General features: G+C 39.9%; 1 protein-coding gene across 2 annotated transcripts in view; it reads left to right on the forward strand.

The window, feature by feature from the left end:
- Positions 1 to 14,480, forward strand: part of LOC126249802 (ELL-associated factor 1-like) — a 77,048-nt gene that overhangs the window by 31,462 nt on the left and 31,106 nt on the right. For both annotated transcript variants that reach the window (XM_049951496.1, XM_049951495.1), the window contains exon 3: positions 8,615 to 8,957. In XM_049951496.1, the coding sequence (XP_049807453.1) occupies positions 8,615 to 8,957 (343 nt within the window). The remainder of the gene's footprint in view (positions 1 to 8,614; positions 8,958 to 14,480) is intronic.

Here is a 14,480-nt window from a genome sequence, read left to right on the forward strand (position 1 = left end):
CATATTCACAGAGGACATTTTTGCCACTATTTGGATAATGATGATGATTGTGGACTTCTTCCAATACTTGGATGAACACATCATATGAAGAATGGATTGCTCAGCAAGGTTCGTAGTCATCATTCTTTTGATCTCATATAGGTGTTTTGTTGAAATGGATCAACTGATATACCATGTCATCAAACAATCAATGGTTTTGGACAGTTTGTCACCAATGGAAATCCATCTGAAGGTGATAACTGTTTGTAAGGAGACCATATGAAAAACATACTAAACCTGCCATCACATATAAAAGCATCAAGAATGTACAGAATATGGTATTGGACTAAAGTTGTATGAAAAATCTGATGCCATAGGAATATCAGAACAAAGACTACATACATTTTATATGAAAGTACTTAGAGGTTCAATAAAAAACTAAAATATGCACAGTTTATGGAGTTTTACAAATAAGATATTATCTTCCACTATCTGTTTGCTAAATGGTGGCAAGCTGTATTTTTTAGGAAAATAAATTACATTTATGGAAGGATAATTGGTCTAACAGTATATTTGAAAAATGACACCAAATGGAAGATGGCAAAAACAACACCTTGATGCCTATGTTATATTGGTTTTAAGGCCACAGTTATTTGGCCAGACCCTAATACTCTCTAACTTGTGGCCGAGGCTTAAGAATCTCTCTCTCTCCGTCTGAACAGGGATCGGAAGGCCTAATGGTACTGACTGACAGCTGTGTCATCCTCAGATGATAGGCATCACTCAATGCAGATATAGACGGGCTCAGCACACTGCTTTCCCAGGTGTTGTCAGTTTTCATGATCAGAGCCTCTACTTCTCACTCAAGTAGCTCCTCAGTTGGCCTCACAAGGGCTGAGTGCACCGCACTTGCCAACAGCATTCTGCAGACCAGGATGGTCACCCATCCAAGTGCTAGCTCAGCCCGACAGCACTTAACTTTGGTGATCTGATGGGAACTGGTGTTACCACAGTGACTATACCGTTGGCTAGGCATAAGGATGAACATGTATTATTGGAAGTGATTTGAGAAAATCATCCGACGAAAAATAAGTGCAACCTTTGTATGTATATTTATATAAGAGGTGTAAAATTAACACCAAGGGGATAAGAGAATTCACTGAATTATGTTTAGTGCTGAAACTGTATAATTATGTGGTAGTTTCTGTATCAAGGAGCCACAATCTGCTAATGGATATCTATTGATTACAGTTTGTAGACAATTGGCTACAATAGAGGTGAACCTGTAAGCAATTTTAAAAGTTTCATTGACACAGCTTTCAATACTGACATTCTAGTGTGTGCATTTATGACATGGGACCATCTTGCTTTGCATAATTGTGCATTTTGTAATTGTGCTTACTACTTTGATTATGTTCTTGGCAGACCTCATATGCATTTGTAAAAGACAAATATAATGTTGGGGCAGCAATACTCTTGTGCATAAATTTACATAACTTTACAGAACAACAATTCTTAGGTGTTCTTTGAGAGGTAAGCCATAGGCTATGGCTCAGACCCAAATGCTTTCCTTTTCATATTTCTTTGCAGTAATTAATAGCCTGTACTAACTTCTTATGGCAACTTGAGCTACACAGTGGATACATTTGTTAATATCATGTTTCCAGGCTTAAAAGCATTCCTGATTCTACATCTGCATCTATACTCTGCAAGCCAGTGTATGGTGCATGGCGGAGGGTACCCTGTTCAACTACTAGTCGTTTTCTTTCCTGTTCCACTTGCAAATAGAGCGAGGAAAAAACAACTGGTCTGTATGTCTCCATAAGAACCCTAATATTTCTAATATTATCTTAACGGTCCTTACATGAACTATACATAGGCGGCAGCAGAATCGCTCTGCAGTCAGCCTGAAATGCCAGTTCTCTAAATTTTCTCAATAGTGCTCCTTGAAAAGAACGTTGCCTCCCCCCCCCCCCCCCCCACAGTGATTCCCATTTGAGTTCCCTTGTTTGAACCTACCAGGAACATATCTAGCAGCCCACCTCTGAACTGCTTCTGTTTTCCTTTAATCTGACCTCGTGCGGATTCCAAATACTCGAACAGTACTCGGCAATTGGTCTCCTTTACAGATGAACCACAGTTTCCTAAAATTCTTCCAATACACCGAAGTCGACCACTTGCCATCCCTACTACTGTCCTTACGTGCTCATTCCATTTCATATTGCTTTGGAGTGTTATGCCTGTATATTTAATAGACATGGCTGTGACAAGCAGGATACTACAAATGATGTATTTGAACATTATGGATTTGTTTTTCCTGCTCATCTGAATTAACTTGCATTTTTCTGCATTTAGAGCTAGCTGCTATTCATCACACCAACTAGAAAATTTGCGTATGTCATCTTGTATCATCCTACAATCACTCGATAACAACACCTTCCCATACACCACAGCATCATCAGCAAATAGCTGCAGTCTACTGCTTACCCTGTCCGCCAGATCATTTATGTTTATGAGAAATAACAGTGGTCTTACCACACTTCCCTGGGCCCTCCTGACGATACCCTTGTGTTTGATGAACACTCATTGTCAAGGACAGCATACCGGATTCTGTTACATAAGAAGTCTTCAAGTCACTCATGCACCAAGGAACCGTATGATTGTACCTTCATTAGCAGTTGGCACTGTGGCACCTTGCCAAATGCTTTACTGAACACTACGAATATGGAATCCACTTTTTGCTCTTCATCCATGGTTCATAGGATAGGGCAGGCTGAGTTGTGCACGAGAAATGCTTTCTAAAACTATGTTGATCTATGGACAGAAGCATTTCCCTCTCAAGGAAATTTATTATATTTGAACTGAGAATATATTCAAGGATTTTGCAGCAAACCAATGCTAAGGATATTGGCCTATAATTTTGAGGGTCCGATTTTTGCCCTTTTTATATGCAGGAGTCACATGCGCTTTTTTCCATTCACTTGGGGCTTTGTGCTGGATGAGAGATTGGCGATAAATGTGAGCTAAGTAAGGGACCAATGCTATAGAGTACTCTTTGTTAAACCAAAATGGAATCCCATGAGAACCTCGCTACTTATTTGCTTTCAAGTCTTTCAGTTGTTTCTCCACACCAGTGATACTTCTCACTATGTCCTCCATAAGGAGTCTGTGTGATGGTCAAACCACAATATGTTTTTACAGGTCTCCTGTGTGAACAATTTCTTAAATGCTAAATTTAAAACTTCAGTTTTACCTTTGCTATCTTCTACTGCGTCACCAGACTGTTCTCGGCAAGATCTGCTCCTAAGGTATGACAGTGGTAGTTGCTGTAAGCTTTGCACATTGGTCTTTTTATAGATGCACGAATTTCTATTAACTTTTATCTTCATTATTTATGTATAATGTTTCAGTTGAATTCTCACTATTTAAGGATACAAAGTTCAAAATACATAGTCTGCTCTGTGGGCCTTAAACACTATTTCAGGTCTTACAGAATTTATGATATTGTAAGAGAACACGAGACATTTCATGATGTATTTTACTAGAACTTGCACAATAGTAGTAGCTCATGACATGCATAAAGGTGTATTCCCAGTATGAATTAGATCAGTAGTGGACAAGTATGTATGTTCACATTGTATGTGACTACAGACATTATTTCACTGTTGTACAGCAGCTGATGCAGCAGTAAGATAAATGTAATAATTATATGTTCCCAAGTTTAACATTTCATTAACAGAATATTTTAACTTTTGTTTCCTTTGCTAGCTAGTATTGCAATGTATTAGGCCTTCACCATTGCACGTCAATGGAGCAGCATTAGCAACTGGGTCAATGCATATGAAGTGGTTCAGTGATGGTTGCTTGACCATTTCTAAATATTTTAATTTTTTTATACGTGATTGCCCTATATTTGACAAGTTCAAAACAGGTTTAAAAAAAAATTATCTTGCACCTTTACTAGATGGCGACCATTTTTATTTGTAGGTGCGCAACGATTTTTCAGTCTGGAGACATTAGCGAAAATATCAATATCTCTGCACTGGGTTAAGTTACAACATTGCAATTGACATGATTGTTTTTAGAAAAGTGTCCTCTACAACATTGTCTATTACACAAAAGACCCTAAATTCAAAAATAACCAGTCAAAATTACCTCCAAAGTTTGGTATCCAAATTTTCAAAAATCCACTTTTTAGTCCCAAAAATAACAAACAAGGAGTGATTTATGAGAGTATATTTTTTCCCGTAGTTAGATATCATACACTACTAGCCTCATATAGAGCAAGAACACTTACAAATGTTTCCTTAATTTTTTTATGAATTTTTGTAATTTGAAAATTTTCATTTTTTGTAAAGTTTGGGGTTAGTTATCTCAGGTGGGACTGAATATAAAAATATGATTTTTGCACAGTTTGTACACCTATATAATAGCAACATACTGTAAAAAATTTGACATTGATATCTGGTTGTGAACAAAGATATGAATTTTTGAAAATGAGTAAATTATTCACATTACTCTACAACTGATCTTATGGCCGTTGCATATTTAGATGGTTTATTGTTTCACTGTAATAAAATTTAATTGTGACATATATTTAGTCAACACTATCACCCAATATTCATTTAGTTTATTTAGTTTTAATAATGCAATATTAAACAATAGGAACTTTTGCTTTTGTTCTATGGTAATAAAAATGCCCATTTACGTTTATGTTTATTGTCAATAAAGAAGTACATTACTGCTGGGTGTGGTAATGTAGAAGTCATTATTGCTGGAAGTGGCACTGTTGTAGTTAGTCTGTTCTGAAACCTCTGTTAGAGTGGATGTTCATACTTCATCGAGAGTGTAGAATGTATGTGCTTTGTTCTGTGTGTAATTTGTAATCAATTTTGAGAGGTTAACTGGAATGCAATAACATGGATGAACAGTGCTCTATTGGACAGATAGAAAGTGAAATGTGTCACAAAACAGTTTATGGTTCAGTTTCAAAAAACTTGAAAAATGTCGGTGACTTTGATGAAGTTAGACAAACTTTGTTTAAATTTTGAGTAAGTTCTTCTGTAACGTCAGAGTGTGAGTATCATGAGAAGAAATATATTCTGAAGTACAACCACATTTTTGGAAGAGAGTGCTGTGATCCACTTAAAATTCATAAAAAACCTATTACTAAAGGTTTGAGGGAAATAAAACTTGAACATTTGTTCTTGTTATGTGAGAGTGAAACAGCTCCCCAAGTGAAACGTAATATGATTCCTAGAAATTTCCTGTGCCCAAATTGTTACTCAAAAATATTTGTTGTGAATCCAGAACCAGAATCATGTAACCTTGTTAATGACATTTATATTCTTAATGAGGAAGCTGTTAGCATATTGGATTTTGCTTGTTCTAAGTTAGACGTATCTCCTGCTTCAAAAATAATAAAATTAAGTAGCAGAAAAAGAACAGCAGCTATTGAAAATAAGGTACAACAAATTTCAGACAAAATTAGAAAAGACTTGGAATCATGCTTTAATAATACAGATACCAACATTACTTCTAAAGAAGAAGGAAACCTACCACCAGCATCATCTAACACTGAATATTTGAGCTTTATAGAGAAATTAAAAATTAAATGTTCAGTGACATCTAAAGAGGAGAAAGTTAAAATTTTAAGTTTGGTCTCTGACTCATGGTCATGTGAAAAAAAAAAATAGCTCATGGATTCAACGTTTCTAATCATTTGGTTAAACTAACCTGAAAATTGGTGAAAGAGCAAGCATTCTTCCAGTTTCAGAAAACAAGAAAGGAGTAGGTATAAGTGAAGAAACAATTAAAAAGATCGAGCAGTTTTTTGAAGATGATGAAAACAGTAGACTGTGCCCAGGTTGCAAAGATAGCAAAAGAGTTGTTATAAATGGAAGTAAAGTAACAAAGCAGAAACGACTAGTGCTGTCAAATTTAAATGAACTTTATGTAGCTTTCAGATAGTCTCATCCTGAATGCAAAATTGGAAGGTCAAAATTTTTTTGACCTCCACCCTTAAGTGGTGTATTTTGGCTGGATCCTCAGGGACGCACTCCATACGTGTTTGTTTATATCATCAAAACATCAAACTGTTGATTGCGGGTCCAAAACTCAGTAATCTTGACTACAAAGAGTTACTAGATGTAATGGTCTGTGACACTAACAGTTATGACTGCATGATGAGTTTGTGTAATAAATGCCTTGGTAAGGAAACCGTTATTGAATTGTTTCACGAATATGATGAGGAAATGCCAGACAGTATTACCTTCAAACAATGGGTCACAGCTGACAGGACAGAAATGATAACAGTGGTTAAATCTCAGGAAGAGTACTTGGAATCTTTAATTGATAACTTACAAAAACTCAAAAGTCACCACTCTGTTTCTAAAATCCAAAGTAGGTTTTTTGAAGGACAAAAAAGCACAACTTCATGAAACTGAATGCATAGTGCTAGCTGGTTTTGCAGAAAATTTTACATTTGTGATTCAGGATGCAATAGCATCCTGAATCACAAATGTAAAATGTAAAAAAGAGTACCACTGGGATAATGACCAGGCAACAGTGCATCCATTTATTCTCTACTTTAAAAATGAGAAAGATGAAGTTTGCAGTTCTTCAATTTGCATTCTAAGCAACTACTTGGAGCACAACACTTTGGCTGTACATGTGTTTCAAAAGTATGTAATAAATTACATAAAAGAAAATTTTCCCAAGGTTGAGAAGCTGATATACTTTTCAGGTGCAAGTGATAGTCAGTATAAGAACAAAAAGAATTTTTCAAATATGTGCAACCACAAAGTAGACCTTGGGTTGGAAGCTGAATGACACTTTTTTGCATCTTGCCATGGTAAAAATGCATGTGATGGAGTAGGAGGTACAACAAAATGTGATGTAAGTAAAGCCAGCTTACAAAGACCAGCCACTGACCAAATTCTCACAGTACAGGACATGTATGTCTTTTGCAAGGATAATATTAAAGGCATTACCTATTTTCTGATCAAGAAAGAAGAAGTGGTTCTGCATATGAAAACAACACTTCAAACCAGATTTGAAAACTATATTAGCAATAAAAGGAACAAGGCATTTCCACAAATTCCTTGGCATTGCAGGAAACTTAGTTCGATGCTATGTAACACCAGAAACCAAAATTTATGAGGATCATTGTGTCAGTAAAATTACATCTCTGTCTTTAATGTTGAATGACATAGTGGCATGTGTGTATGATGGACAGTGGTGGCTTGCAGAGGTTTAAAGAATAAGTTTGGAAAACAATGATTGTTTTGTGCATTTTTATCACCCTGTTGGCCCAAGAACATCATTCAAGAAATCTACTAGTGACAAAGTTTGGATACCAATGAAAAATGTCTTAAGGAAACTTTCAGTGCTTGAACTTACCACAACAACAGGGAGGTCTTATTATATATCACAGAAGCTGTCTGAAGAAATAAGTGTTCTTAACATTCACCACCAGGTTTAGGAACAGTCGCACCTTGAAGGATGTTAATTGAAAATATTTATTTTAAGCATGTCAAAATAATATAAATGCTAATTTCAGTGATGTTTCCGTATTTTGCATATAATTCAGCACCTTACTTCAATAATAATTGATTATATCCCGCCCATGTCACACATGAATAGGCAACAGCCATAAGATCAGTTGTAGAATTATCTCCTCAGTTCCAAAAATTCATATCTTTGTTCACAGTCAGATATCAATATCAAAATTTTTACGGTATGTTGCTATTATATAGGTGTACAAACTGTGCAAAAATCATATTTTTATATCCAGTGCCACCTGAGATAACTAACCCCAAACTTTACAAAAAATGAAAATTTTCAAATTTCAAAAAAATGGTTCAAATGGCTCTGAGCACTATGGGACTTAACTACTGTGGTCATCAGTCCCCTAGAACTTAGAACTACTTAAACCTAACTAACCTAAGGACATCACACACATCCATGCCCGAGGCAGGATTCGAACCTGCGACCGTAGCGGTCGCGCGGCTCCAGACTGTAGCGCCTAGAACCGCTCGGCCACTCCGGCCGGCAAATTTCAAAAATTCATAAAAAAATAAGGAAACATTTGTAAGTGTTTTTGCCTTATATGAGGCTAGTAGTGTATGATATAAATCTATAGGAAAAATATAGACTCTCATAAATCACTCTTTGTTTGTTATTTTTGGGAATAAAAAGTGGACTTTTGAAAATTTGGATACCAAACTTTGGAGGTAATTTTGACTGGTTATTTTTGAGTTTAGGGTATTTTGTGTAATAGACAATGTTGTAGAGGACACTTTTTCTAAAAACAATCATGTCAATTGCAATGTTGTAACTTAACCCAGTGCAGAGATATTCGTATTTTTGCTAACGTCTATAAACTGAAACATCATCACATGCTTACAAACGAAAATGGCCGCCATTCAGTAAAGGTGAAAGGTAAAATTTTTTAAAAAACTGTTTTGAACTTCTCAATTATAGGGTAATCACATATAAAAAATTAAAATATTTAAAAATGGTCAAACAACCAACTTAATATTTATTGGACCACTTCATTTTGTTTGACCAAACTTTGTTTTTCCAATTGAAAATGTAATATAAGTTCTAACATAGTTGTTTTTGCATATTTCAGCTCTGAACCAAAACATAACAAACAAGTTCCATTTCCTCAGCATCAAGAAGATATTAAGCCACCAGCTTCTAAACAGCCAACTAGAAGTGGCAGTGGTAATCAAAAGAAAACATCAGCGTCATCACGTCCAAAAAATCATAGAGGGGCACAAGCACAGCAGATGGCATCATCTCTGTCAACAGTTGTACCTCGACATTCGCCTCTGCATGCCTCTCCATCATATCCCCAGAAAAAGTCACCACACATGCCTGTTGCTGCCAGTTTGCCAGTTATCGGAGAACTGACTGCTATCAAAACAGCGGCTTCTCCGACTTCAGATACTGAGCGATCACTGAGTTATGGGGTAAGTTAGTATATCTCTCATGGCAACAGTGGCAGTATGTAAATTATTTCTTAGGGAAATAATATTTATGTGGGGATAGAAGAGGCACTGAGCAATGGACAGGTGCACAGAAAGACAGAAAATTTATTGGCACTCCTCACGTCCTTGTTCCAAGCTAACGCACATCATTTGCTCTCTCTCTCTCTCTCTCTCTCTCTCTCTCTCTTTCACACACACACACACACACACACACACACACACACACAGCAATAGAAACAGGAACTGTTCTAGGTTTTCCAGTAATACATATTACTTACATAAAAAATACTTTTCTGTACATTTATATCACACTGTACTGGTGGATGAAATACATTAAAAATAATGAATGGAGTAGAGAAAACTAGACAACATAAGGGAACTTTTAGCACTCCATAGTATATTCAGAGCCCCCACCTAAGAGCAGTAATGCAGTGATTTCACAGGCTGTACTACAAAGCTGCAGCAAACATTATCAGTAGATCTTGTGGAAGTGTCCATACTAGAGTTCAGTAAGCAAGAACTCAATCCCAGATACACAAAGAACTAGAAAATATTTATTTTAAATGGCATAAAATAACACTTCACAATGATCCAAGAGTTGCAAATGGCTCAGTCACCAAGAAAAATCCTATTGGCACAATAAATTGTCTATTGTCTACTTGTAAGTAGTCTGTGAAAAGTTTATATTTGCTGATCCTATCTAGATATGTTGCCTGAATGTCACACAGGAATAAATCTTATGTCTGAAAAAGGACAACTGCTTTTGGATGCCTGTCTAGTAGCACTAATATGCTGCCAAGCTGGTGAATATGAAAGTCCTGGTGCCAGAGCTCCAGGAGGCCAAAGGCGGCATGGGGCAGCTTCACGGTGGAAGGCCGGCAGCTTGAGCTTGGCTCTGTAAGGCAGTGGCCTCCGGGTTAGTGGGCCTCCAGATTGGTGTGTTGGCTTTGATTGTTGGGCTCTGGTCGTGCAATGTCTTAAATACAGTGCTGGCAGAAGAATACATATTGGTCAATTTGCAAAAACGTGGTAGGACAGAAGCAAATAGACCTATACTGGCTCTGCCTCATAGGGGCAATATGGCTGCCAATGTGTCAGTAAGGTGAATGTCTGTGGTCACAACAGTGGTGTCTAGAGTTGCCCTTGATAGCATACGATTGTTGTTGTCATCATCTAGAACTTGCTGCTGTGGCCTCTACAGCCTCGTGTTTCAGCTACCTGCAGCACTGTCATCTCCTGCTGATGGGCTGTGTGCCTCCCTCCTCCTCCCCCCTCCTGCCCCTCCAGAGGACAGATCGTTAATCATCTCAATGTTGTGGAGGCTGGAGTTGCTGTCATCTTTGTCCCGAGGAAACAGTGACCCGGAGCCTTTGCTGTGGATGGCCATGGGAATAAGAGCATCAGTGGCAAACAATGTTCCATCGTGGAAACTGGTGTCGGGTGTCTGTTCTGAGAGTGGTTGCCGTGACAACTGGAGGAGCTTGTGCTTGGACCCAAGTTGTAGAGGATCTGGAATAGAGATAGTGGAGAAGTCACCTGTGAAGGCACCTGGACCCTCGCACGGGCGCAGTTGATGTAGGTGTTTGCAGTATTACAACTAGTTCGGAAGCTGGACCCTGACCATAGTTCAGATGAGGAGGCAGGTAATGTGCACTGGAACCCATCAATTATGTTACTCTGGATAATGTCATTGCCTGCACATCATCCTATAGTGTTACCAGTGAGGCCTCTGAGGAAAGGGATCTCTGAAGTAATTGTCTCTGGGTCACTGTAGTCAGTCATGCAGGGCTCACCCCATTCAGTGGAGTAGAATGATGTGAGACCAGGAACAGTGTAAGTGCACCATCAATCCTGTAGTCCAATTGCAATTTTGCACTTTGCATTTATTCTTGTTGCATATCAAGTTAGCTGTTTCTGAAGCTTGAATGAGAGCTTCCAGATTTGCAGTGAGGTTCTTGGCTTTTCTGTCCATTACGAGAATCTTACCGAGGTAGTTAGCCGTACCTGAGACTCCCTGAGCTTGCTGCTCCAAGTACCATTGAAAAATGGCCAGCACACAGTCTTGGAGAAAGGTAGGCAGCTGTATTGGAACAAGCTAAAAGGTGTGTTAATCATCATGATGCACTTGGATTCCTCATCCAACGGTAGCTGTAAGCAAGCCTCCCAGAGGTCAATCTTTGCAAACAGTGTGCTGCTTGGATGTTTTGCCATGACATCCCCCTCCCTAGGAATGGAGGAAGTGTAGTATCTGCAGTTCTTTATTTACAACAACAACATGCAAAAAATGTATTTGCGGTGAGCAAAGCATCGGAATTACACAGGCATGTGAAAACAGCTGCATGTTCATGATGTTTACTTCCATCAATTTTCATTGGCATCATCCCTGGAATGGAGTGTCAGCTGTCTCTGGTCTGGTGGGGCATACGGGCAATGATGAGCCAGGTATGGGAATGACCTCGAACATGGCTGTGATGTGGGAACAGCACCATTATGGTGGTGGTGGTGGTGGTGACGACTGGAGAGGGTCCACCTTGTACTCCAGCAGACAAGTGGCACCCAGGCAGTCAGTGTTAGACATTGGTTGGGGCCCTGGCACGGTCGGCAGCTGCATCTCGAAGTTGCTGGTGCCAACCCTCTCATCCAGTGGAGGCGTCCCCACAGTGTTCGGGCCCCGGAATGGGACAGCACTCACAGGAGGGCTCCCTGCCGCCGTCTGCTGTGGCTGAAGCTGAGGTGAGTCTGTACCCCACCAAGGACACAGCTGCTTCTGATGGGGTAAGAGTGACATCCTGCCAATGTACATGGTGAACATACGCCAACCACGTGTTGCCTGTACCATCACTGGTGCCCATCCAGGCTGCTGACTGAAAGTACACACACATACTGGGTCACCCGGGGTGTACCACACAGAGTGCAAAGCCACGTCGGGCTGTGGTGCTTGGCAGAGCAGGTGCAGTAGCATCCGGGCCTGTAGGCCACGAAGGATCTCCGCTGGGCTTCTGCCATTCAGTAGGGTGGTCCTGTAGGTGCTAGATGCTAAGAGGCAGTGCCTAGTCAGTGGATGAGTCCATTATGCACCTTTTCAACTGCGTCTTAAAGGTGCGCACCGTGCACTTTGCCTCACCATTTGACTGCAGGTGAAATGAAATGGGCATTAGGTAGGTAACAATACTCATTGTGAAACAATGTCAAAGTGACCTGTAGACATCATCAAAGACGATCATCTGGGGCAACCCTTTGATCGCAAAAACCTTGATGAGAGGACTTACAGTATCTTCACCATGGTGGAGTGCACGTGCATGACAAGTGGATAGTTGGGCAAGCAGCAATTCAACCACCAACAACTATATGGAATTATAGAAGGGGCCCGCAGATTCAAAGTGTATGCAGTCCCACAGCTGATGCACCATGGGCCTTGGAGTGGATGTTTGTAGTGGTGCCATCTGCTGCTCGGGACACTGTTTTCACTCACAATCGGCCTTCTGAATTGCCGAGTCAGTGCCAGGTCAGCAGACAAAATTCCGAACAGGGACCTTCATGTGGGACATGCCACAGTGACCATGTTGTAGGAGAGCAAGGACGCGAGCCCCTCAGAACTGGAGAGTTAACAATATGGGGATTGTCCGAGTTGGTGCTAAGGAGGAGTATGCTGTCAACTACTGCCAGCCAGTAACAGATGAAGAAATAGCTGTGGAACTGATCGGACGCCTTTGTGGCCATCGCTCTGGTCAACCACTGTACACAAAATGAATCACTTGATGTAGCACTGGGTCTTGATGGGCGGCTTGCATTACGCAATGGGTCATTACTCGGTAGTCTCTCCACCATGTGTTGGAGGTGATCATCAATCTGGAAACAGCTTTGGCTTTGTTGAAGGCAGGGTCAGGTCCTATGAAATGCGTCGGCATTAGCGTGCTTTGTGGTTGATCTGTAATGAATCTCCTAGTGATACACATACAAAAATAAAATCCGACATTGGTGTTGCTGTGTGGTTCTATCAGGAAACTGTGAATGTGGCCCAAAGAGTGCCATATGCAGCTTATGGATGGTGATAAAGTGGAACATGTTGCCTTAGAGGAAAACATGAAACACCTGGACTGCATACACAATGACCAGAGCATCCTTTTATATCTGAGAATAACTGTGTTGAATGGCTGTCGTCTCAGAAATGTATGCAATAGGCTGTTCAAAGTAGCATTTATATGAGACAAAACTGCTCCAATCCCACATTGGAAGGCATCTGTGACAAGGGCAAGTTGTTTACGTGGCATAAAAGTACTGGGGCATGCTAAAAACTTGAGCAGCAAATTTATGCGGGTGGACACTCTTTTGCAGTTCAATGACCAAATAGAAAGCAACACCTTTTTTATGTAAGTTGTTTAATGGATGAATGATATCTGCCGCATTGGAAAAAAAAAGAATAATAATTGACTTTACCCAGAAATGATTGGAGTTCCTTCAGATTCTGTGGTTTAAGTGGGTTGACAATAACCTTTAAAGGAAGGTGTCCCAGATATTCTGTTTCCATCTCCAAAACATCAGATTCAGCAAATTGCATTTAAGGCCTGCTTCTTGCAGTTTAGTGAGCAGGATATGAACGTTAGCGAGTTGTTCCTACCATGATGAGCCCGTGATGATAATGTTATCAAGATAGTTTGCACAGCATAGAACATCCTGCATTAACTGTTATAAGTTATGTACAACCCAAAGGAAGAGTTAATGATCACGATATGTTGAGAGGCGAAATCGAGATGAAGCTGCAGGTACACATCTGCCAACTCAATTTGTGAAAAACTCTCAGCACCTGCCAATTATGTGAGTATTTCTTATCAATGGGAAATAGAGTAGCAATTTACTACTGACTGGACATTAATGGTGGACATAAGATCCCCGCACAAAGAAAGTGCCTCCGCAGGATTATGAGTAACATACACATTAGTTAGAGTGAATGGAACCAGGCTCTGCAACCTGTCCAATTTGTCCTCGATAGTGGGTCACAGACAAGAAGGGAGAAGCCGAGCATTACAAAACTTAGGAGTGGCCTTAGGTTTAAGGGTGGTGTGAACCTCATAGTCGTTTACAGCACCCAAGCCAGTGAAAATAGGGACCCGAAATCACGGCACATGTTGTCCAACACCTGTAATGGTAAAAATGAGGTACACTGTGTCCTGAATGTGAAGTCCAAAAACCATAAATGTGTGGAGACCAAAAATATTTTATGACTTCGCACTGTTGATGGCAAAAAATGTGATTGCCCTCTTGGCATGTTGATCATCATTCATGAACTGGCCTTGACCAGGAATTAGCTGATCACCATAACTGACCAAATGACGATGTGCAGAAGAAAGAGCGGGGCGACTGAAGTGATGGTAGGTTTCAAAATTCACGAGAGACACAGAGGCCCCAGTGTCAGCCTGGTAACGGAATGGCTGTTGTGGAATGTGCAGCATAATGTAGATCTTGCTGGAAACATGGAGCTCTGAGCCATGCTGTGGAGTAACATTG

The sequence above is a fragment of the Schistocerca nitens genome, chromosome 3, assembly GCF_023898315.1.
Source record: "Schistocerca nitens isolate TAMUIC-IGC-003100 chromosome 3, iqSchNite1.1, whole genome shotgun sequence".
NCBI lineage: Eukaryota > Metazoa > Arthropoda > Insecta > Orthoptera > Acrididae > Schistocerca > Schistocerca nitens.